This window comes from Phycodurus eques, chromosome 2, assembly GCF_024500275.1.
Source record: "Phycodurus eques isolate BA_2022a chromosome 2, UOR_Pequ_1.1, whole genome shotgun sequence".
Lineage (NCBI taxonomy): Eukaryota > Metazoa > Chordata > Actinopteri > Syngnathiformes > Syngnathidae > Phycodurus > Phycodurus eques.
In genome coordinates, this window is record NC_084526.1 from 28,970,197 (window position 1) to 28,997,008 (window position 26,812).

At 44.4% G+C, this 26,812-nt stretch overlaps 1 protein-coding gene across 11 annotated transcripts in view; it reads right to left on the reverse strand.

The window, feature by feature from the left end:
- LOC133399091 (protein diaphanous homolog 3-like) overlaps nucleotides 1-26,812 on the reverse strand; it is a 216,809-nt gene that overhangs the window by 105,344 nt on the left and 84,653 nt on the right. For all 11 annotated transcript variants that reach the window (XM_061670215.1, XM_061670210.1, XM_061670214.1 and 8 more), the window contains 2 exons: nucleotides 13,514-13,639; nucleotides 11,593-11,756 (listed from right to left, as the gene is read on the reverse strand). In XM_061670215.1, the coding sequence (XP_061526199.1) occupies nucleotides 11,593-11,756; nucleotides 13,514-13,639 (290 nt within the window). The remainder of the gene's footprint in view (nucleotides 1-11,592; nucleotides 11,757-13,513; nucleotides 13,640-26,812) is intronic.

Consider the following 26,812-nt stretch of genomic DNA (forward strand, 5'->3'; position numbering starts at 1 on the left):
AGCCTTAACTTTGAGCTTGTCATGATTTTTGTCCTACTCCATTCCCATTTAACTGGTCCATTCCATGGAATTTGTAGTTATGTGAAAGGTTATGCGTTCATATAAGCAGTGAGAGTGTGCACTCAACAGTCATTACTGTTGTTTTTTGTTGCCTCACTGACTGGAATATTCCTTACGTGTGGTTCTGTTTTTTTTCTTAAGAAAATATATAAATACTGTATGTGTGAATGATAGGGGACTGTCTGAACCAATTGACCATGTTTTTTTTCTTCAATGTTTTAATTTGTCTGACAGTATTTTATAATACTGTATAGTCGTGCACACAAACAGTCAAAGAATAAGAGGCAGTTTACCATTTGAAATAGTTGTTTAAATAACAATACAAAAAATTATAGTAAATTATATCCTTCAGTACACTACAAAATACTGTTTTTGATGACAAGCAAAATAAAGGGAATATTTGAGAGAGAAAACAAGTTACTCTTTATGCACAAAATAAGCACCAAATCTATCACGAACTGTGGCCCAAAATTCTGTACTGTGGGTTAACTGTACTATCCCGCACTTAGTGAGTACCTCACAGCCTCTTAAGTTACACAGGTTTTTTTGCAAACTATTTGCTAGCTTGAGTTGAAAATAAAATGGGCAAAAACAACCCACTTGAAATAAAGCACAAAGTACGTAAAAATCGGCTTACAATTTTTATGAGCATTATTAAATTAATAAACTGTTATACAGGTGTAAAAATGAGTAAACCAATTCTAAAATTAAGATATAAAAACCTCAAACACAAATGAGCAGGGTCAAATGTGACTGTTAATTGGAGATAATTTTTTAACAATATTACTTTTGTGTGTAAATGTGTAGTGTTCCTTTGCTTAATGTCCCTAAAATGTTGTTCAAATTCCAAATCATGTAGCCACATGGGTATTTGCAGGGTTAAATGTAGTTGCTTGTCGTCAAGCAAAAATAAATAATAGCCTTTGTTCATTTGTAGGTCCAAACATTATGCAAATGTGGACCTGTGCAAACTGGTTGATGGCATCATCTAGCAAATTCTAGGACACCAAATAGCTACTTTCCTTACTTGGAAGCAGTTGGAAACACTGATCTAATATCCTATAAGGAGAGGCTTTTTAAACACAAAAGGGAAAGGCAAACTAAGTAAAAGAACAGTAACAAATATTATGGCATGACATCAACCAAGTAAAGATGTGTTCACTTGTGAAACAACCCTTTAATGGTTAAATCACAGATTTAAAACAGCGTATACATGGATTCTTAATAATTTATAACAGGTTAGACAAAATTCCCTGCCATCCTGCAAAGCAATGACAGATGTATTAAAATACTGTAAATCCCGATGAAAGAATCATAATAGTACATGGCATCTGCAGAGCAGATGGTCTCATCAATTTTGCAATGCAGATTCACAGTGGGGGGGGGGGTAGGGATTGACCCTTTGCTGCTGCTAATAGCAAAGGGAAAGCAATGTTTAGTCGATAATGGGTCAATACAACAAGTGGTACTGTTTAAGAGTGGCTCACACTTCACAAAGAGATTGCAGCAGGAGAGGAGCAGCTGAAGAGCAATATTTCAGAACCCCTTTGCTCAAACAAAATCTAATTAGACGACAATCAGTATACAAAGACCACGCTGTCTCTAAAATAAAATTTAAGTAGCAATAACGTACAACAAATGAATAATCACCCCAAAAAAATCTAGCGTGGAACAAACTTCAGTAAAAAGTTAATCTTAATTCGTATTTTGGCTCTGAAGGAAAAACAAAGGGAAAAAAAAGTATTATACTGTAACATAAGAAACTATGTGATCATTATTCTATCATTACAACAAATTTTAGGGGCATTACCATATTCTACATACAACATTCTAATAGAGTAATGAGGAAGAGTGAGAGAGGGCAAGAGACAGAGAGGCTATTGCCCTCAGATCTCCATCACTCCAGGTCTGTTTTCCCCCGCCTCTTCTCTTGGACGTCTACCATTAGACATGCTCAATTGGATTCCTGTCAGATGTGCGGCCTCGCCCTGGGTCTCCTTCCTACGGGTGACTGAGCATGCTGCATGTGTGTGTACTGGTTTGTGTATGCCTTTGTACGCACTTGTCATTTTGCTGTTTTTTTTGTTGTTGTTGTTGAGGCAAAGCTGCTTATTTTTCTCCACACACAAACAAGGACACATTTTCAGAATACAGTTGCAATTCAAGGCTCAGTTCATTGCACGCCTTGGTCTTGAAACGGCACATACCTATTAGCATGGACCTTGGCACAGCAGGGTAAATGCTGACACATATTTGACCAAGAGGTTACTGTGCTGAGATTTACTGCGTGCCGACATTTGTTGACCTAGCCTTGGCTTCCAGCAGGATGATGGCGGGAAGACACCTTTTCAACAAATTGCTAAAGGTGTTAGCTGCTTACACCTTTGGCCTCTTAAAATTGAATAAATGACTACCTTGGGAGTGCTAACCATTTATTCAAAGTCCTGACAATACTTTGCTTTTTCACTTCTTATTCACTGGTATGTTTAATAGGACCATACAGTAAAGAATACCAATGATATGATATTGAAGTCTAAGGCATCAGAAATTAGCCCAAGGACAGCATTGTAAATACAGTACAAATGTAAAATACAGTATGCATTTACATACATAAACAATGGGAAATGTGGAATTTAAGCATTTTTTCCATGTTCATTCAACATTTTCATTACTGATTGTTTACATGCACAGTAAACAAGCAGCGTTACCAAAAGCTCACAAAAACAATATGGTATATTTTATATTTTTTTATAATATCGTATATTTTTTTAATATGGCAAAAAAATTATGATTATTTTTTTACTTTTAATGTGAAAACATTTTCCACGTGAGAATTCAACAACTAAAAAAACAAAGACAAAGTAAAAGAATGAAGATTGGAGCTTGTAGGAGATTGCATTAATAAAGAGAGGTATTTCCAGCAATTGCTTTCATAAAAAAAAAAGGTGTATCCATAGAATATAACAGTGCCCTGATAGCTTTTCCAAATAACTTGTCCATATTTGCCATCTTTTAACAGGCCTTCCTTCAATTGTCGTCTGCGACTGAGTTTTTCCACGGCCAGGACGAAAACCACACTCCTGAATCTGAGATTTAACTTCCCGACGGACACTCCTCTCCAGCATCCCTGAATAGACCTTACCAGGGAGGCTGAGGAGTGTGATCCCCCCTGTATTTGGAACAAACCCTCCGGTCCCCCTTCTTAAAAAGGGGGACCACTACCCCAGTCTGCCAATCGAGAGGCACTGTCCCCGATGTCCACGCGATGTTGCAGAGGCGTGTCAACCAGGCCAGCCCGACAACATCCAGAGCCTTGAGGAACTCCGGGCAAATCTCATCCACTCCCGGGCCTTGCCACCGAGGAGCTTTTTAACCACCTCAGTGACCTCAACCCCAGAGATAGGAGAGCCCGCCTCAGATACCCCAGACTCTGCTTCCTCATGGGAAGGCGTGTCAGTGGAATTGAGGAGGTCTTTGGAGACCTTACACGACTCACTTACACAAGGGGAGACCTGCTAACCATCAAATCCGCTCAGTTCCACCACCCCCCCCCCCGAGTTACTCACCGGAGCGGGGTCTGCGGTTTTCGGCGCATGGAGACGGAAGCGGCGCCACAGAGGGAAGAGTGGCGGCATTCAGGTGAAACTCCGCAAGAGAGGACACAGATTGGCGTTCCCGTCGATCCACCTCGCGAATGTACGCTCCCTAGCCAACAAAATGGACGAGCTTCATCTTCTGTTAAAGACCAGTAAAGACTTCGGACTTTCCGCGGCCATGTGCTTCACGGAGACCTGGCTTTGCGACACTGTACCCGATGGTGCCGTCATGCTTCCCGGCTTCCACATTCATCGAGCGGACCGCGACATGGAATCATCGGGGAAAACAAAGGGTGGCAGGATATGCCTCTATATCAACGAAAAATGGTGTACGGACGTCACTGAGCTCAGAACACACTGCAGCCCACATTTGGAGTCGCTGTTTTTGAACTGTAAACCATTCTACTCGCCACGTGAGTTCGCATCATTCATACTGGCTGGAGTCTACATTCCGCCTCAAGCTAACACGAACACCGCATTGCTAACGCTCGCCGAACAAGTTAACAAAATTGAAAAAAAACACCCGGACTCACCCCTCATTATTCTCGGGGACTTTAACAAAGCTAAACTCAACCACGAACTCCCCAAATACAAGCAGCACATCGACTGTCCTACCAGGGAAAATAATACTTTAGACCACTGCTACACTACGGTAAAAAACGCATACCGTGCTATACCTCGTGGAGCCCTGGGGACGTCTGATCACTGCTTAATTCACTTAATACCGACGTACAGGCAAGAACTTAAATGCGCGAAGATGGAACTTCAAAGCTGTTTAGACTACACAGACAGGAGTGTCTTTGAAAATTCAGCTGGCAGCCTGGATGAATATACGGACACTGTTACATCCTATATCAGTTTCTGTGAAGATGTGTGTGTACCAACAAAATCATTTCGCACATTCAACAACAACAAGCCGTGGTTCACTGCTAAACTTTAGCAGCTTCGCCAAGCTAAGGAGGATGCATATCAGAGCGGGAACAGGTCCCTGTATTATCGAGCTAGAAACCAGCTGACTAAAGAAATTAACATTTCAAAGAGGAACTATGCAGCAAAGTTGGAAAAACAGTTTAGCGCAAACGATTCTAAATCAGTCTGGCATGCATTCCAATTGCTGACTAATTACAAGCGACGATCCCCCCAAGCTGAGAACAATAGCACACGAGCCAACGACTTGAATACCTTCTACTGCAGATTTGAAAAGGACAGTTTCACAACCCACACCCACCCGGCCGCACCCCCGACCACAATCACAACTCTGACTTCTGCGTTAACCATCCATGAACAGGATGTGAGACGCATCTTCAAACAACAAAAGATTAACAAAGCGGCAGGCCCGGACCATGTGACCCCATCTTGCCTCAAAGTCTGCGCGACCAGCTCGCTCCAGTCTTCACTCAGATCTTCAATAGATCTCCGGAACTGTGTGAAGTTCCATCCTGTTTCAAACGCTCCACCATCATACCAGTCCCCAAGAAACCTGCAATCTCGGGTCTGAATGACTACAGGCCTGTCACCTTGACATCTGTGGTCATGAAGTCCTTTGAACGTCACGTGCTGGACCACCTCAAGAGTGTCACAGGTCCCCTGCTGGACCCCCTGCAGTTTGCCTACCAAGCGAACAGGTCTGTGGATGATGCAGTCAACATGTCATCCTCGAACACCTCGACAGTGCAGGGACCTACGCGAGGATCCTGTTCGTGGACTTCAGCTCAGCGTTCAACACCATCATCCCTGAACTCCTTTCATCCAAGCTTCTCCAGCTCAGCGTCTCACCTGCCATCTGCCAGTGGATTTACAGCTTTCTGACGGGCAGGACACAGCAGGTCAGGCTGGGGAGGCCACCTCATCTACACGCAGCATCACCACTGGGGCACCCTAAGGTTGTGTCCTCTCTCCGCTGCTCTTCTCTCTCTACACGAACGACTGCACCTCAGCGAACCCATCTGTCAAAGTTCTGACATTTGCAGATGACACCACTGTCATCGGCCTCATCAAGGACTGTGACGAGTCTGCATATCGACAGGAAGCGGAACGGCTGGAGCTGTGGTGCGGCCGACACAACCTGGCGCTCAAGACTGTAGAAATGATCGTGGACTTCAGGAGGCATTCTTCGCCACAGCTGCCCCTCATGTTGTCCAGCTTCCTTGTGTCAACCGTCGAGACCTTCAAGTTCCTGGGAATTACAATCTCTCAGGACCTGAAGTGGGCGACCAACATCAACTCCGTCCTCAAAAAGGCCCAGCAGTGGATGTACTTCCTGTGGCTTCTGAGAAAGCACGGCCTGCCACCGGAGCTGCTGAGACAGTTCTCCACAGCGGTCATCGAATCAGTCCTGTGTTCTACCATCACAGTCTGGTTTGGTGCTGCTACAAAAAAGGGAAGGAGCTCTTCCAGCTCCTTCCCTCAGGTAGGCGCTACCGATCAATGCAAACTAGAACTAGTAGACATTCCAACAGCTTCTTCCCTCTTGCGATCAACTTCTTAAACACCTGACCTACAATTCCATTACAACATGCTGGCAATTTTTTGACTTGAGTTCGTTGTCACATTTCTGTGGGGCCAATTATGTATTACTCGTGCACTCACTGTAGTTGTCTCACCATGCTGCACTATTTGCATATACTGGCCACTCATGCCAGAGTAGCATCTGCTCCATTTGCACACTGATTGAGGAGTATCTGTAACATTTGCACAACCAACATTGTCCCAGATTATCGCACTTCTCGTCACTTTTAACTGCATACACTCCTTGAAGTCTCAGCTCCCTTTGCACAATGATCATTGCACCGGACTATTGCAATATTAGTCATTCGCACTGCTCTAAGTGGTAGAGGACTCTATCTTTTTGCACAATTGTCAAAAAAAAAAAAAAAAGAAATATGTACCGGCATTACCAGATAACTAGCAACCCTTTTCTACTCAGTGACTGTTTTTTTTGGTCAATGTCTTTCTGTCTCCAAAGTGTTCTGTCTAGTACGACAACAGACAGCTCTCGCGGCTCCAACTACCGGAGACAAATTCCTTGTGTGTTTTTTGGACGTACTTGGCAAATAAAGATGATTCTGATTCAAAGTATTCTCTCCACCGATTCACAACGTCCCGAGTCGAGGTCAGCAGTGCCCCATCTCCACTATACAAAGCACTGCTTCCGCCTCCTGAGACGCCGGATGGTGGACCAGAATTTCCTCTAAGCCGTCCGGAAGTCGTTCTCCGTGGCCTCACCGAACACCTCCCACGCCCGGGTTTTTGCCTCAGCGACAACCAAAGCCGCATTCCGCTTGGCCAGCCGGTACCCATCAGCTGCATCAGGAATCCCACAGTCAAAAAAAGCCTGCTAGGACTCCTTCTTCAGCTTGACGGCATCCCTCACCGCTGGTGTCCACCAACGGGTTCGGGGTTTTCCGCCAGGACAGGCACCGATTACCTTACGGCCACAGCTCTGGTCGGCCGCCTCGGCAATAGAGGCGCGGAACATGGTCCAGTCGGACTCAATAACCCCCGCCTCCCCCTCGACCTGGGTGAAGTTCTGCCGCAGATGGGAGTTGAAACTCCTTCTGACAGGGGATTCTGCCAGACGTTCCCAGCAGACCCTGGGCCTGCCACGTCGGACCGGCATCTTCCTCCACCGTCGGAGCCAACTCACCACCAGGTACGCGGTACACCAGGTACACGGTCCACCAGGTACGCAGTCCCTGTACGACCGGTGTCAGACTTTGGTACGCATTGCCGGCAGTCAGTCAGACTCGTTTCCAGTGAGGGTTGGACTCCGCCTAGGCTGCCCTTTGTCACCAATTCTGTTCATAACTTTTATGGACAAAATTTCTAGGCGCAGCCAAGGTGTCGAGGGGGTGGCCTCAGTATCGCATCTCTGCTTTTTGCAGATGATGTGGTTCTGTTGGCTTCATCAGGCCGTGATTTCCAACTCTCACTGGAGCGGTTCGCAGCAGAGTGTGAAGCGGCTGGGATGAGAATCAGCACCTCTAAATCTGAGACCATGGTCCTTAGTCGGAAAAGGGTGGAGTGCCCTCTCCAGGTCGGGGATGAGATCCTTCCCCAAGTGGAGGAGTTCAAATATCTTTGTCTTGTTCACGAGTGAGGGAAAAATGGAATGGAGGATCGACAGGCGGATCTGTGCAGCGTGCAGTGATGCGGACTTTGTATCGATCCGTTGTAGTAAAGAAGGAGCTAAGCCAAAAGGCGAAGCTCTCAATTTACCGGTCAATCTACGTTCCTAGCCTCACCTATGGTCATGAGCTGTGCGTTGTGACCGAAAGAACAAGATACGGGCGGCCGAAATGAGTTTCCTCCGCAGGGTGTCCGGGCTCTCCCTGAGAGATAAGGTGAGAAGCTCGGTCATCCGGGAGCGAGTAGAGCCGCTGCTCCTCCACATTGAGAAGAGCAAGATGAGGTGGCTCGGGCATCTGTTTAGGATGCCTCCTGGACGCCTCCCTGGTGAGGTGTTCCAGGCATGTCCCACTGGGAGGAGACCCCGGGGATGACCCAGGATACGCTGGAGAGACTATGTCTCTCAGCTTGCCTGGGAAAGCCTTGGGATCCCCTCGGAAGAGCTAGAGGAAGTGGCTGGGGAGAGAGAAGTGTGGGTTTCCCTGCTGAGGCTGCTGCCCCCGCGACCCGACCTCGAATAAGACAATGGATGGATGGAGTCAGTTTTTCCATTGTCCATATTTCCTTTATAATATTCAGCCACTGTTTCTGAGTTGGAACTCCAAGGTTGTACCAGATCCTGGTGAAGACTTTCCGAGAGGCTGTAAGAAGTACCTTGATCAAATAACAGTCCTCTTTCTGCACCACTGGTGCAATGAGTCCCAAGTACAAAAAGACACGTCATTGGGATTTTATATCCAAGTACCTTAGGTAAAACTAAATGTATATCTTCCCTTAATGGATCCAGTTTTACACAGCTCCAAAAAATTTTGGTGTAATAAAGAAACGCACTACCTCTTTCCAGTTGATACCCTCCATTGCTGTGAAGTGGTGGAAGTTGGTTATACACGTCATACCAGTCATCAGATGTGATTTAAACTTCTAATGAAGCTTCCCATTTTGATTTAAAGTATATAATGTTGAATTGCCATTCATTTCCATAAGACTTTCATAAAATCTGGAGATTACATTTTACAGTTACTGTTAGGTTGATATACAGTGGATACGGAAAGTTTTCAGACCACCTTAAACTTTTCACTCTTTTTTATATTGCAGCCATTTGCTAAAATCATTAAAGTTCATTTTCATTTTTCAAAAAAAATATATATATTAACAAATGGCTGCAATATAACAAAGAGTGAAAAATTTAAGGGGGTCTGAAAACCTTCCGTACCCACTGTACACTCAGCATGACCTCTATCACTGGATGTATTGTTTTTCAAGTGTACCTTTTCACTTCCTTATTATAGTAATCTCTGAATAGTAGATATCTAAACAGATGGCCATTTTGTAGGCTGAATTTGTTTTTTCGCCGTATGGAAGGCCAGCAATTCCTTATTTTCTATTACTGTACCTATTGCCTTGATACCTTTCATTGTCCACTGCTTGAAAGTGCCATCCCCTAAAACTGGCACAAACTGAGCGTCAAATTAACAGCAATGGGAATTCCATATTGCCCTAATATTGATTTAATCTGATACTCTTTACGATGTGTTTCAATTTCTTTTCATTTTCTATATAATTATCATTCCACCAACAAAATAGATATCAACAAAGGGTTGCATAAAAATATTCTTTCAAGTTTGGGAGGGCCATTTATTCTTTGGTAGCTGATGTACAGGTATTTTCTAAACCCAAACAAACCGGGATATGGATGGATGGATGGATGGATGTTTATCCCAGACCGAAAATGTACCTTTCAGTTCTTTATGGTCCCACAAGCTAACCTTAAACAATACAGTAACCATTAAACATGAAATAAATAAATATGCAAACAAACAAATACAAACACATTTGGAACTCTGTATAAAAAAAAATAAAAAAAAATTAAGTGACTTCCAAAATCTGACGGACATTCTTCAGTGAGTTGAGGGAGACAACCCTCTCTTTGTGAAAGGACCCCCTCAAAAATGGCAGCTACAGTTTGTTCCCCACTTACTGAGAAAATACAAATTGGCTGGCAGGAATGTTTTCTCAGTCTCCTCGTCCGTTGGTGTGATAGTACTTTCAGGGGACCAAATATGTTCTCATGTCGGCTTCATATTGCTCGTCTCAACATCACCGCAACAAATGTCACAGGCGATCTCGTACCACCACATATGATCCAGAGCTCGATTCTGCTTGTTAACACCGTGTATTTTGCTGGTGCTAGTCTGTCAGGCGGCTTTCTCTGGTACCACCTGTGCTGCTCCCCATGCATTATTGTACACCTGCACGCTGTTGGCCCAGTGGATTCGCATCTTACTGTAGGGTGTCTGGAATGTGATGCAGTTCTGTTCAAGGGCTCTTTTGATGTTGGTGTAAGCTTCATGTTGTTGCAATACGATGGCCGAATAATTGTGGTCGAAGTAAAGTGGTTTACCTCCAATTGTGATTATCTGTCGCCATGCCTTTTGAATAATCATCTCCTTGGTGCTGTATTGTTGAAAGTTAACCACAATAGACCTCAGGGGCATATTTGGATATGGTTTCTGTTCCAAGGCTCTGTATACACATTGAACCTGGAAGACAATGTCCTCAGGAAGTTTCAGTTCAGTACAGAGCAGTTTCTCCACATACTGTACGCTGTCACTGAACCGCCCTCCGGTACTCCGTGTATGAGCAGATTATTACGCCTGCCTCTTGGCTTCCAAGTCATTTAACTTTTCTTCAAAACCTTTGCAGTTTGATTAATGACAATATCCACCTCTGCACTCCATGTTTTTGTGTCGACGATTCTCGTTTGGATCTCTTCTATTTTCAAGTTTTGTCCATGTATGACGAGCATGTTAAGATGAAAGTTGTTGGTTGACGTCTTGTTTAAACTCAAGAAACTCCCGTCTCACATCTTGTTTGATTTCCTTTTTGAGTGTTTTGAAGTCGTCTTTCAGCTCCACTTTAAGTTCACTTATTTGTTTTCCTATAGTTTTGAGTCCAGTACAAAACATCATTGCTGCTTCCTCACCGTGCTGTGCTTCACCTCCCAGCATTTCCTCGAGTTAAGCGGTTTGGTTTGGGTCTTCATCTGCTTTCTCCTGTGTCCCTTTGCTTTTGGCTTTGTTCCCCCGGGTCACAGTCGCCATATTCTCTTATGTGAGTTCCCGAGGGTTGAATATGCACTGACTCGCTGGAGCCAAGAGCTCAACCTGTCATCTTACGCTGCAGCCAACCTAATATATTCTTATGATGCATTTGCATCACTGTACGCAATCTCAGAATTTTCTTTTATCAGGATATGACATGTACAACCAATAAGTACAACCAGTAACCTATTGACAGTTTCCAAACATTCATCAATTTATTTTCAAGCTTTATTTCAGCTGCTTGTGGAATAAATTTATTCAGCTAGGGTGTGGCGGCACAGTGGAGATGGTGAGCACATCTGCCTCACAGTTCTGAGTTCAGTTCTGGGTGGGTTCAAATCCCACCACGCCTGTGTGGAGTTTGCGTGTTCTCCCCGTACCTGCATGGGTTTTCTCCGGGTACTCTGGTTTCCTCCCACATTCCAAAATCTTCATGGTAGGTTAATTGAAAACTCTAAATTGCCCGTAGGTATGAATGTGAGTGAGAATGGTTATTTGCTTATATGTGCCCCGCAACTGGCTGGTGACCAATTCAGCGTGTACCCCGCCTCTCGCCCAGAGTCAGCTGGGATAGCCTCCAGCACCCCAACGACACTAGTGAGAATAAATGGAATGGAAAATGGATATATGTATGGGTAGGGTTTTGTTGTTCTGTGAATGATGAACATTCTGTGAAAGTGCACAATAATGCAATAAAGTGTGCTCACTGTGAACATGGTACGGAAGTTGCTGAGATCAGTGAAGAGCTCCTCTACTGATGTTTTCTTTGGATCAACAGCAAAATACTCCAAAAGATTCAGGTAAAGTGTCTCCATGTTGCTCTGCATTGTGACCAGCTTGCCATACTGCTCACGTGCCACCTTGCTGAAGCTGTGAGGGTGTTGGTCAAGGTCCAACACGAATTCATCACACATTCAGCATATTATAAGTTCATGTGCATTAATTCACTTAAAACACTTAAATACAAGGGTCGGGATTTAAACTTTTTAATTTATAATACAGTTACCCAGGGGTGGCACCAATGGTGGGGGCTCTAGGGCATCGGGGACGTCCGGTAATATATTTAAAATGTGAATATAGAATATTAAATTTGTCGTGAGTAGAAACTAAAGTCCACCTTTTATTCTAGATACATTAAATTTGGCCACAGCTAAATCTGGCTGGGGATGAGACTGTTTACACACATCGACAAAAATGTTTGTACCCTTTAATTACAGAAGGAAAACCCCATAAGAAAATACCCAAGATTGGATGTGGACAAAACATTGGACAGGTGCCCTTATCTATTAAATCCCATTGAACATCAGACGAAGGAGCTGAACCATCCAGTCTGGAGTCTGTGGGAAGGCACCCTTCAAACCTGAGGCAGGTGGATCAGTTTGCTCACAAGGAGTGTGCTAAAACACCAATCAACAGGTCTCATTGAGAGCTACAGAAAATAGTTTCTCGCCTCAATAGGTCTTGCAACGAAATATTAAGTTAAAGGATCGAGAGACAATTAATTTGCCCAAGAGGCCACGCCAATATGATACCGTCTTTTTTTTTTTTTTTTTTTTTTTAAAGCAGTGAATTGTATTGTTTTGGTAAGCTGTTACTTGTGTAGATATGAAATATGCTGTTACAATTAGGAAATAAAAATGTTTGCAAGCATTTATATTAATGTATAAAAACATCCCCACACTGTAGCCTCCAGACATTTTAAGCATCTATTGCAAACTCATTTTAGCCATTCCTAGTTGAAATGCCTTAATTATTATCAGGGAAAGTCACACTCACAACCGAATGATGACAAATGTTGACAGTTCTGCTCTAATCTCCATTACACTGAAAATGCTAAAGGAATTTAGAAATCTGTTGATTTGGCATTTGCAAGACAGTTGAAAGGCTGATATAATATAGGAATAAGATAATTGAGGCCTTTAATTTTGAAAACACTCGAGATCTATTTTAAGACTGTGTGGACTGTTAATATAGTCCAGGTATATCCACAACTGCAAGGTGGTAGTTTTGTTTGATAGAATACAACCTAAATTGGTTAGAATTTGCACTGAACGTATGTAAGTAAGGGCAAAACGGCATAGTAGATAGCTGCATAAGTTCTGGAAACAGTCTGACTTCACAGCCCCAAGACACTCACCAGTGAATCATAAAAATTTATATAAATTACTAATGAAGAAAAACAAACGTTCTTTTTTTTTTAACAGCTATTTGGTTTTGCACGTATTTTAGCAGTAAACCCCAAGCCTCCCACAAGTTGGTTTGTGGGGCTTTATTCTTTCAACACATTTTAGAAACTAATAGCCTAATTAATTTAATTTTTCTTAAAAATCCAGTTAACAAAATACAGACGCTGGTGGGTGTGAATTAGTTCCACCTGCAACTGTGTCATACTGATATGAACTAATAATATGTGAGGCCGTATATCGCCACACAGACCAGCAGTTGTATCTACTGTAGAAATGTCTTGGTCACAAAGATGCCTTCCGACATACACACTAAGAAATTCAGTAAATAAATGCACAGATCACTCTGAGGAAATAAGGTAATACAGTTTTAGATAGATATTTTTTTCTATAGCTAAACGCATTCTACTGAGAATGCAATTTACGGCTACATGTTTAAAGGATATAGCCATTTTATTGACGAACATGTCACTGGGGTCATCAGGGGACGAAAAAGTCTTGAGGTCTCTTTCCAGCTGCAACAGCTGCCTCTCCATCTGCCTGAGGCTCTTTTCCAAATTCTCTGCAGACACTAACACACACAAACACGCAGTCAGGCGCAAGCAGATTCATAAAAGCACGAAGAGGCACATCAGTGTGTCAAGAAAACAGGACGAAAAAGAATGAGAAAGAGGACAACTCAATTGCATTAATATTTTGAAGGTCTAAAAGGATCAGAGTAGCAAAAAAACATTCAGTTTCAGCCAAGTTGGCTGAAACTGAAAACCGAAAATTATGAAACCAAGCTCAAAAACTGAAAACCGAAAGGTTTGGTTTTCGGGCAACAGTGAAATGGCAGTCCCTTTGCGGGTGGAGGGGGCTGGGCTCGCCCTTCCTTGATGTGCCGGCACAGCAACTGCATACACAAGTTGACCAACATGCATGTGATGTGGTGCTCATTCACTCATAAGCTCCATAGACACACGATCGGCTTTAATTGCTAGCGCTGGGACCACAAACAATAACACTGTTTGTATTAGGATATCGACTCACAGGTTCTTACAGGTGTTGAGAGAATATAAATGCATTCCACCACACCACTCATCAGTAGCACTGCCTTGCTCATTTCCCACCTCCTGTCCTACCCTGCCCCGTTTCTGTCCTCTCTCATCTTGTCCTATTGGTTAGTTTCTGCATGTCCTCACCGGGTGTCCCCCTGTACACAAATAAAAACGCGATTTGATTTTGTAACGTTACTTGTAGTCACTTTCTAACTATTGTTCTGCTGTGGTTCGCACCCCTATTACCCTTGTCTATTCTTTCCCTCTTTTCTGTTCGGCTGCATTTCCAATAAACATCAGAATAATTAAAAAATAAAAGATAAGCAGCGGGAGTATTTAAAACTCCCCTGTTGCACAACAAAACTGTTCCAGCACAAAAGGCATACAAATCCCCCATTCTGCATGGCCATAGAGGTGAACAGGACAGGTAAAACAAAAAACTACACAAAACAAAAACTAATTATGCCAATTATTAGTACAATTGCATCTATGGCCATGATTATGTCCTAACCTCACTAAAAGCAAGGCATTGCAATTGCATAAAATTATATTAATGCTTTAAAAATAAATCTGTTACAAAATGACAATGTATTTAGCACTGAGATTCCAACAATGAACAAATAGGGCTGGGCGATATGGGGAAAAAATTGTATAGGAATTTCCCCCCCATATCAGTCGACCACTTTTGTATATATATATATATATATATATATATATATATATATATATATATATCACTTTTCCAGTCTTAAATGTTCCCTGTTACTCTTAAGTTTTTGATTTACATGTTTTATTTTCTGTCAAAAGTGGAACAATGACATGAAACATAAAATAACTGTGCAAGACCAAAACATCAGAATCAGAATCATCTTTATTTGCTAAGTATGTCAAAAACACACAAGGAATTTGTCTCGATTACAACAACAGACAGTTAATTGACAGTGAATACTTTTGAGACATAAAAACAAGCAATAAAAGGTTGCCAGTAATGTAATGCCGATACTTTTTTTTTTTTTAACAATTGTGCAAATGATGCAGAGTTCTCAAGCAATTTAGAGCAGTTTGCCACGGGGAGCCTCAACAGCTCCCCGTGGCAGGCCGCACTTCCTCAGAAGCCGCAGGAAGTACATCCTGTTGTCCTTTTTGAGGATAGAGTTGATGTTGCTCTCCCACTTCAGGTCCTGAGAGACTGTAATTCCCAGGAACTTGAAGGTCTCGACAGTTGACACAGGGCAGTTGGACAGCGTGAGGGGCAGCTGTGGTGAAGAATGCCTCATGAAGTCCATGATAATTTCTACAGTCTTGAGCGTGTTCAGCTCCAGGTTGTGTCGCCCACGCCACAGCTCCAGCCGTCTTTGAGGCCTATGACTGGTGTCGTCTCCAAACTTCAGGAGTTTGACAGCTGGGTGCGTTGAGGTGCAGTTGTTCGTGTAAAGAGAGAAGAAGAGTGGAGAAAGGACACATCTTTGGGGCACCACAATGGTGGTGGTGTGTGTAGATGAGGTGGTGTCCCTCAGCCTCGCCTGCTGTGTCCTGCCCATCAGGAAGCTGTAAATCCACTGAAATATGGCAGGCAAGGTGCAGAGCTGGAGAAACTGGGAGGAGAGGAGTTTGAGATGATGGTGTTGAATGCTGAGCTGGAGTCCACAAACAGGATCATCGCGTAAGTCCCCGTGCTGTCGAGGTGTTCTAGGATGAAGTGCAGTCCCATGTTGACTGCGTCATCCACAGATCTGTTTGCTCGGTAGGGTAACTGTAGGGGTCCAGCAGGGGAGCTGTGACGCTCTTGTAATGGTCCAGCACGAGGCGTTCAAAGGATTTCATGACCGCAGATGTCAGGGCGACAGGCCTGTAGTCATGCAGGTTTCTTGGGGATTGGGATGATGGTGGAGTGTTTGAAACAGGATGGTAATTCGCACAGTTCCAGAGATCTATTGAAGATCTGTGTGAAGACGAGAGCGAGCTGGTCCACGCAGACTTTGAGGCAGGTTGGGGAAATAAGGTCTGGGCCTGCCGCTTTGTTGAGCTTTAGTTGTTTGAAGAAACATCTCACATCCTGTTCGTGGATGGTCAACGCAGGAGGGTGACTCAGGAGTGATGGTGGTCGGTGGTGCGGCTGGGTGGGTGTGGGGTGTGAAAGAGTCCTTTTCAAATATGCAGTAGAAGTTCTTCAAGTCGTAGGGTAGTCTTTTATTGTTCTCTGCTTGGGGGGGGATGGTCACTTGTAATTGGTTAGCAATTGTAATCCACGCCAGACTGATTTAGAGTAGTTCACGGTAAACTGTTTTCTAGCCTTACTGCATAATTTCTCTTTGCGATGTTAATTTCTTTAATCAGCTGGTTTCTAGCACGATTATACAGGGCTCTAGCCCCACTTCTATAGGCATCCTCTTTAGCCTCGCAAAGTTGCTTAAGTTTAGCAGTGAACCATGGCTTGTTATTGAACATGCGAAATGACTGTTGGTACACACCTCTTCAGAGAAACTCATAAAGGATGTAACAGTGTCTGTATATGCATCCCTGCTGCCAGTTGAAGTTTCAAAGACGCTCCAGTCTGTGCAGTCTAAACCGCTTTTAAGTTTTGTCTTTGCTTTATTGTTTGTTCCACTTCTTCACTGTTTTCACCATAGGCTTTGCACATCTATGTTTTTGCTTGCATGTCGATAGTAAGTGAATTAAGCAGTGATCAGACAAGCCCAGAGCAGCACGGGGATAGCACGTTATGCATTATTTAATGTAGTATAGCAGTGGTCTGAAATGTTATTTTCCCTCGTAGGATAGTCGATATGCTGCTTGTATTTAGGGAGTTTGTGGTTGAGTTTAGCTTTGATGGGTGAATCTGGGTGCTTTTTTTTTTTTTTTAATCCAATTTCGTTTACTTGTTCAGCGAGCGTTAGCAGTGGGGCATTCACGTTAGCTTGAGGAGCAATGTAAACCCGCGAGTTTGAGAGATGCAAAGACAGTAGAATGACTTACAGTTCAAAAACAGCGACTCCAAGTCCGGGCTGCAGTGTGTGCTGAGCTCCGTGACGTCAGTACACCATTTTCCATTGATATAGAAACCTATCCCGCCGCCTTTTATTTTCCACGATAATGGCGTGACGCGGTCTGCCTGATGTAGTTGGAAGCCCGAAAGCATTGCGGCGACATCAGGGACGCGTTCACAAAGCCATCTCTCCGTAAAGCACAGGGCGGCGGAACATCCGAAGTCTTCACTGGTCTTTGTGAGAAGATGAAGCTCGTCCATTTGTTGGGTAGGGACCGTAGATTCGCGAGGTGAATCGATGGGAGAGGCATTTGGAAACCTCTCTTACGGAGCTTGACCTGGATTCCGGCGCGTTTCTCCATACCCCGCCTTCGCATCCATGCTCCGTACACCGCGGCCCTCTCCGATAAGTAACTCGGAGAAATAACTGAGTAGATTTGTGAAAGTTGGTGAAAGAAAGTCCGGAGTAGTCTCCCTAATGTTCAGCAAGTCTTCCCTTGTGTACCGTAATTTCTCGTGTGTAATGCGCATTTCTTTTCCCCCAAAAAATTGACAAAAGTCAATCGTGTGCATTATACATAGGTATAGGGTGAAATGGAAAAAAACTTTCACATTTTATAAATGTATGCCGCCATCTAGTGGTTATGAAAAAGCTGTATACTTTCATTCCAAAATGCCACCGCCACCTAGTGGTTATAAAAAAGGTGTAGCCTACACTTTCATTCCAATATGACAGGGGTACGTATGACTGCATATATGTACAGAAGTGCTCATACGTTTACATACCCTGGCATAATTTGGGAAATATATATGTATATATGTATATATATATATATATATATTTTTTTTTTTTTTTTTTTTTAAATGACTGATGACTGAACAACAACCATCATTAATTTATTTATGGTTATGTTTTGTTTAATGATAATGCTTTTCTAAAATGCTTGACAGTTTAATTTTAATACCATTAAAATAAATGTGATTCGCCTGGCCCTTCATGTTTTATTTAAAGAATTGTACCCATCTTACAAATTCTGCCTGGCTAATCAAACATATGAGCACAACTGTTGTGTTTTCAAATTTACTAAATAAAAGTACGGCGGTGAATTTCAAAATAAGAGCAAGTAAATTAAAAAAAGGATTAAATGTTCAAAGCAAGTGCTTAACTTCAGAATACGTCTTTGAAAAAAACCCAACAAAATACAGATAATTCATGTTTTTATCATATGGGTAGAAGCAAAAACATGCATTGTAAAAATGCATGATAGATAGGTGGAAGGGTTTCCAGAATTTTGAGGTCAACTTTGGCGGTGCATATTATACATGGGTGTGCATTATACACGAGAAATTACAGTAAGTGATTCACGTAATGTCTCCAAAGACATGAAAATCACAAAAACAGAGAGCACGTAACAGAGGTGACCACACGGTTAGGCGCCATCTTGGATTTTCAGTATATATTCATAAACATGTATAATCTGACCATGAAAAATGGTGAAAAAAAAAAAAGAAAAAAAAAAAGTTTTCCCCCCAAAAAGTTTTCCAATTCCAATTTAGGCCCAGGGAGTTGGTAACGAGGGTCCATTAATTTAAACATACACTTGAATGCCTTATTTTCAACCATGCTTACTGGTAGCATGCTATTTGCAATATTGTTTTGGGGTGAGGTGCAGGTCACTGTTTCTTGTCAGACTTTACAAAACCAATACAACTACACACTGCCAAACTTTTTAGCCCTTTCTTGTCAACGATGTCAGCCGTTGAAATTTAGGATGCCTCCCATTGTTTCTTCTTATGGAAGACTTTTTTTCCCCCATTCATAAACGTATAAACTGACGATGAAAAATCTTTTTTTAGTTTTCCAATTCCATCGTTTCTTCTTGGGGAACACTGCCCCTCCCCCTATGGCTGCAGGAGTAGTAGTGTTGCAGTGTTGCACCAAGTACCAATACCAGTACAGAATAGAGGTATTTTAATGTAAAAAGAAAACAGCACGGTACCAGTATAAAGAAGCTTTATTATGATTACTTTTTTAAAATTAGACTGTTTTATTTCATCGAAGGCCGCACGGTGGACGACTGGTTAGAGCGTCAGCCTCACAATTCTGAGGACCGGGGTTCAATCCCCGGCCCCGCCTGTGTGGAGTTTTCATGTTCTCCCCGTGCCTGCGTGGGTTTTCTCCGGGCACTCCGGTTTCCTCCCACATCCCAAAAACATGCATGAATTGGAGAGACTAAATTGTTCGTAGGTGTGAATGTGAGTGTGAATGGTTGTTTGTTTGTATGTGCCCTGCGATTGGCTGGCGACCAGTTCAGGGTGTACCCCGCCTCCTGCCCGATAATAGCTGGGATGGGCTCCAGCACGCCCGTGACCCGAGTGAGGAGAAGCGGCTCAGAAAATGGATGGATGTATGGATATTTCATCAAACTCATTTCCGTACATTTTTGGGCACAGCGCCGTACTGGCCAGTAATGTCGGACGTTGGATTTTTTTCACCCCAGTATCCGGAACAATCTGTGTCATGAGTCAATGAGTCAGCGTTCAGTGATTTCCGTAACTAAATACGGACGTTGTGTCACATTTGGCAGCTCTGGATTTTTGTTATTGCATTATATATATACATATATTTTTTTATGAAGCAGAAATATATATTTGTTGTTCCATCTAACCCAGCGGCGTATAGTGACAGGCAGAATAATTAAATGCTCTTCTACTAGATGGCAAAAAGTAGAATAAACCCGTGTATCCACCTCTTGCAATTCATACAATAACAGAAGTCATGGCTCCTTGCATATACTGTATATATCAGCTTTGTGTTGAACTAAAGAAGCCCAGATTTCACTAGTCTACTTAGTAAAGGGAAAATAGCTCTGCTAAACAGTCACTTTGCTATAACACCTGACTTATTTAATAAAGTTAAAGAAAAAGAAAATTTCAGTAAAATTAGACGACAACATCTATACCAACCAGGGTGGCATGGACCTGTCAACCCAAATGTTTGTACCTTCCTTTCTTTTACTTCTGTGTGTACAGGCCAGAGTGATTTTATGAGCAGTGGAGTCTGAATGGCCCTTTGGCAGAGATATTGCACCCAGATGTAGAATGATTTAAAGGAATAAAGATTGCTAATTTTGTGGAGGTCAAATCCCCCATTGACACCTCTTGACTACTCGGCCAACCTGCTGTGCGATAAATTAGAATGGGTAGCAAAAATCTCTGCATACTCCTCCGCAACACACAACACCACACAGTGCTCCACTATACAGTAGACCCTTTTTGTGTGAGGGAATTAAGGGACTGAAAATGCAATTCTGCTTACAAACAGAAAACATTGTGACAACAAACATACTGAAGGTTAAATTTACTTCAGAATGTGAACTTTAAACATTGAAATGCGTAGAATACAAGTAACACAAAGAGGAAGAATATCCAACCATTAGTGCAGTATGGCATGGTAATGCAGCCCTATGGGGGGCACAAGTCAGTGCAAACTGTAGGCCGGTCCCAAGCCCGGATAAATGCAGAGGGTTGCGTCACGAAGGGCATCCGGCTTAAAATTTTGCCAAACAAATATGAGCGTTCATCCAAAGAATTCCATACCGGATTGGTCGTGGCCCGGGTTAACAACGTCCGGCGCCGTCAACCTGCAGGGCGCCATTGGAAATTCAGCTACTGTGGGTCGAAGTCAAAGAAGAAGAAGAGGTGGAAAGCGGGTTCTTCGGCAGAAAGAGAAGAGGAAAGCACAGAGCCTCGAACTGAATGTGGGGACTTTGAATGTTGGGACTATGAGAGGAAAATCTCGGGAGTTGGTTGACATGATGATTAGGAGAAAGGTTGATATATTGTGTGTCCAGGAGACCAGGTGGAAAGGCAGTAAGGCTAGAAGTTTAGGGGCAGGGTTTAAATTATTTTACCATGGTGTAGATGGGAAGAGAAATGGAGTCGGTGTTATTTTAAAAGAAGAGTTGGCTAAGAATGTCTTGGAGGTGAAAAGAGTATCAGATCGAGTGATGAGGCTGAAACTTGAAATTGAGGGTGTTATGTGATTAGTGGCTATGCCCCACAGGTAGGATGTGACCTAGAGGTGAAAGAGAAATTCTGGAAGGAGCTAGACGAAGTAATTCTGAGCATCCCAGACAGAGAGAGAGAGTCATAATTGGTGCAGATTGTAATGGACATGTTGGTGAAGGAAACAGGGATGATGAAGAGGCAATGGGTAAGTATGGCATCCAGGAAAGGAACTTGGTGGGACAGATGGTGGTAAAAAAGGAGGCAAATGGCTGTCGCAAACACTTTTTTCCGAAGAGGCAGGAACATAGGGTGACCTATGAGCGGAGGTAGAAGCACGCAGGTGGATTACATCTTGTGCAGACGATGTAATCTGAAGGAGGTTACCGACTGTAAGGTTGTGGTAGGGGAGAGTGTGGCTAGACAGCATAGGATTGTGGTGTGTAAGATGACGCTAGTGGTGGGGAGGAAGATTAGGAAGACAAAGGCAGAGAAGAGAACCATGTGGTGGAAGCTGAGATAGGACGAGTGTTGTGAAGCTTTTCGGGAAGAGGTGAGACAGGCTCTCGGTGGACGAGAGGAGCTTCCAGAAGACTGGAGCCCTGCAGCCAAGGTGATCAGAGAGGCAGGCAGGAGAGTACTTGGTGTATCTTCTGGCACGAAAGAAGGAGACTTGGTGGTGGAACCTCACAGCACAGGAAATCATACAAGGAAAAAGCTTAGCTAAGAAGCAGTGGGACACTGAGAGGACCGAGGAGAGGCGAAAGGAATACATTGAGATGCGACACAGGGCAAAGGTAGAGGTGGCAAAGGCCAAACGAGGCATATGATGAGATGTATGGCAGGTTGGACACTAAAGAAGGAGAAAATGATCTATACAGGCTGGCCAGACAGAGGGATAGAGATGGGAAGGATGTGCAGCAGGTTAGGGTGATAAAGGATAGAGATGGAAATATGTTGACTGTTGCCAGCAGTGTGCTAGCTAGATAGAAAGAATACTTCGAGGAGTTGATGAATGAGGAAAATGAGAGAGAAGGGAGAGTAGAAGAGGCAAGTGTGGTGGACCAGGAAGTGGCAATGATTAGTAAGGAGGAAGTTAGAACGGCATTAAAGAGGATGAAAAATGGAAAGGCAGTTGATCCTGATGACATTCCTGTGGAGGTATGGAAGCATCTAGGAGAGGTGGCTGTGGAGTTTTTGACCACCTTGTTCAATAGAATTCTAGTGTGTGAGAAGATGCCTGAGGAATGGAGGAAAAGTGTACTGGTGCCCATTTTTAAGAACAAAGGTGATGTGCAGAGCTGTGGGAACTATAGAGGAATAAAGTTGATGAGCCACACAATGAAGTTATTGGAAAGAGTAGTGGAGGCTAGAAGTGAGTATTTGCGAGCAACAGTATGGTTTCATGCCTAGAAAGAGTACCACAGATGCATTATTTGCCTTGAGGATGTAGATGGAAAAGTACAGAGAAGGTCAGAAGGAGCTACATTGTGTCTTTGTAGATCTAGAGAAAGCCTATGACAGAGCACCCAGAAAGGAACTGTGGTACTGCATGCGGAAGTCTGGAGTGGCAGAGAAGTATGTTAGAATAATACAGGACATGTACGAGGGAAGCAGAACAGCGGTGATGTGTGCTGTAGGTGTGACAGACAAATTTAAGTTGAATGTGGGACTGCATCAGGGATCAGCCCTGAGTCCATTCCTTTTTGCAGTGGTGATGGATAGGCTGACAGATGATGTTAGGCTGGAATCCCCGTGGACCATGATGTTTGCAGATGACATTGTGATTTGCAGTGAAAGCAGGGAGCAGCTGGAGGAACAGTTAGAAAGATGGAGCCATGCACTGGAAAGCAGAGGAATGAAGATGAGTCGAAGTAAGACAGAATATATGTGCATAAATGAGAGGGGTGGTGGGGGAAGAGTGAGGCTACAGGGAGAAGAGATAGCAAGGGTGGAGGAGTTTAAATACTTGGGGTCAACCGTCCAGAGCTATGGTGAGTGTGGTCAGGAAGTGAATAAATGGGTCCAAGCAGGTTGGAACGGGTGGAGGAAGGTGTCAGGTGTGTTATGTGACAGAAGAGTCTGCTAGGATGAAGGGCAAAATTTATAAAACAGTGGTGTACGGTGATGTACATGATGTACGGATTAGAGACAGTGGGACTGAAGACACAATAGGAAGCAGAGTTTGAGGTGGCGGAAATGAAAATGTTGAGGTTCGCTCTCGGAGTGAAATGAGCTCATCAGAGGGACAGCCAAGGTTCGATGTTTTGGAGACAAAGTTAGAGAGAGCAGACTTTGATGGTTTGGACACGTCCAGAGGAGAAATAGTGAGTATATTGGTGGAAGGATGATGAAGATGGAGCTGCCAGGCAAGAGAGCTAGAGGAAGACCAAAGAGAAGGTTGATGGATGTCGTGAGGGAAGACATGATGGCAGTTTGTGTTCGAGAGGAGGATGCAGGAGATAGGCTTACATGGAAAAGGATGACGCGCTGTGGCGACCACTAACGGGACAAGCCGAAAGGAAAGGAAGAAGAAGAGTGCAGTATGGCATGGTCAGTTAATGTCCTTCAAACCTGAGCTCTGCTTATTAGAAGACTATCTCAGTGTAGCTTAATGCTGACTGATTGCCCAGAAGAGAGCACCGAACAAACAAACAAATTGGTATGCTCTAAACTTATCTCAAATCACCTTTCCCCATCGAAATGAATGGAAATGCCATTAATCCGTTCCAGCCTTTGTCCCCCTAAGAATTTTTTTTTTTAATAAATAAAAATAGTACTCTATAATATTGTACTTTACAACAACACAAAATCATGAAATACAATGTAAAGCATTAAACAGTTGCCTCATGATCTAATGTTGCATTCATCAGTGTGCTGCACCTGTATTATAGTCATGTTGACCAGTGGTTTCCAAAATGTTTTTTGTGTTGTGTACCCCCTGAAAAAATTTCGTCATACCATGAGTCCCCCCCACTCAAACGGGTTGATGATTCTCCAAAACTAGAACTTAACGCAATTGATTATTGAATGAAAATCATTTTATTTCATCTCCTTAATTTGAACAATTATCAGGCATTGTCTTTTTCACTTGAATTAAACATAAAAATATGAAAATAAATACAAATTATAAACCTGCCTTTGTTATGTATAACTCATAGCATTTACCGAGTGTTATATGAACCGTCTCCTGAATCCGGAGTAACTAGAGATTTCAGCCATTTATCCTTATTTGCCTCTTCATGGCTGGCTTGGCAAGGCTTTGCTACAGGCTATTGTCTTCACAGGTAAACTAGAAGTAGCGCACACATACCATTTTATTAATGGGTCTATGAAATGTATATAGATTAGATAGATTAGACAGACAGACACTATATTGCAAAAAATTTGCTCACCAGCCTCGATATATATATACACACACAGAAGACCCCTTATGATGACAACAAACAATGGACTTCGTTTCACCGGAGCCCCCCACTGGAGCAAGGCCTGGTGGTGGGTCCTGGTGGCCACCCATGGGGCCTGGGTAACATGGACCCATGTTACCCCTTTCCACCTTCCCATAGGCTCACCACCTGTGGGAGGGGCCATTGGGGTCGGGTGCAGTGTGAGCTGGGCGGTGGCCGAAGGCGGGGACCTTGGCGATCCGATCCCCGGCTACAGAAGCTGGCTCTTGGGACGTGGAATGTCACCTCTCTGGCAGGGAAGGAGCCCGAGCTGGGTGTGAGGTCGAGAAGTTTCGACTAGATATAGTCGGACTTGCCTCCACACACAGCTTGGGCTCTGGTACCAGTGCTCTCGAGAGGGGATGGACTCTCTTCCACTCTGGAGTTGCCCACAGTGAGAGGCGCCGAGCAGGTGTGGGTATACTTATTGCCCCCCGGCTTGGCGCCTGTACGTTAGGGTTCACCCCGGTGGATGAGAGGGTAGCCTCCCTCCGCCTTTGGGTGGGGGGACAGGTCCTGACTGTTGCTTGTGCCTATGCACCAAACAGCAGTTCAGAGTACCCACACTTTTTGGAGTCCTTGGAGGGGGTGCTGGAGAGCGCTCCCGCTGGGGACTCCATCGTTCTGCTGGGGGACTTCAATGCTCACGTGGGCAATGACAGTGAGACCTGGAAGGGTGTGATTGGGAGGAACGGCCCCCCCGATCAGAATCCGAGCGGTGTTCTGTTATTGGACTTATGTGCTCGTCACGGATTGTCCATAACGAACACCATGTTCAAGCATAAGGGTGTACACACGTGCACTTGGCACCAGGACACCCTAGGTCGCAGTTCGATGATCGAATTTGTGGTCGTGTCATCGGACTTGCGGCCGCATGTCTTGGACACACAGGTGAAGAGAGGGGCGGAGCTGTCAACTGATCACCACCTGGTGGTGAGTTGGCTCCGATGGTGGGGGAAGATGCCGTTCCGACGTGGCAAGCCCAAGCGTATTGTGAGGGTCTGGTGGGAACGTCTGGCAGAATCCTCTGTCAGAAGGAGTTTCAACTCCCACCTCCGACAGGACTTTGCTCATGTTCCAGGGGAGGCGGGGGACATCGAGTCCGAGTGGACCATGTTCCGTGCATCCATTGCTGAGGCGGCTGACCGGAGCTGTGGCCGTAAGGTAGTCAGTGCCTGTTGTGGCGGCAATCCTCGAACCCGTTGGTGGACACCAACGGTGAGGAATGCCGTCAAGTTGAAGAAGGAGTCCTATCGGGCCTTTTTGGCCTGTGGGACTCCTGAGGCAGCTGATGGGTACCGGCTGGCCAAGCGGAATGCAGCTCTGGTGGTTGCTGAAGCAAAAACTCGGGTATGGGAGGAGTTTGGTGAGGCCATGGAGAAAGATATCCGGACGACTTCGGGGAAATTCTGGTCCACCATCCGGCGTCTTAGGAGAGGAAAGCAGTGCACCACCAACACTGTGTATAGTGGGGATGGGGCGCTGCTGACCTCGACTCGGGACGTTGTGAGTCGGTGGGTAATTCGAAGACCTCCTCAATTCCACCGACACGCCTTCCCATGAGGAAGCAGAGTGTGGGTTCTCTGAGGCGGGCTCTCCTATCTCTGGGTTTGAGGTCACCGAGGTAGTTAAAAAGCTCCTCGGTGGCAGGGCCCCGGGGGTGGATGAGATTCGCCCGGAGTTCCTAAAGGCTCTGGATGTTGTGGGGCTGTCCTGGTTGACACGCCTCTGCAACATCGCGTGGACATCGGGGACAGTGCCTCTGGATTGGCAGACTGGGGTGGTGGTCCCCCTTTTTAAGAAGGGGGGCCGGAGGGTGTTTTCCAACTACAGGGGGATCACACTGCTCAGCCTCCCTGGTAAGGTCTATTCAGGGGTGCTGGAGAGGAGGGTCCGTCGGGAACTCGAATCTCAGATTCAGGAGGAGCAGTGTGGTTTTCGTCCTGGCCGTGGAACAGTGGACCAGCTCTACACCCTCGGCAGGGTCCTTGAGGGTGCATGGGAGTTCGCCCAACCAGTCTACATGTGTTTTGTGGACTTGGAGAAGGCGTTCCACCGTGTCCCTCGGGGAGTCCTCTGGAGGGTGCTTCAGGAGTATGGGGTACCGAACCCCCTGATACGGGCTGTTCGGTCCCTGTACGACCGGAGTCAGAGTTTGGTCCGCATATCCGGCAGTAAGTCGGACTCGTTCCCGGTGAGGATTGGACTCCGCCAAGGCTGCCCTTTGTCGCCGATTCTGTTCATAACTTTTATGGACAGAATTT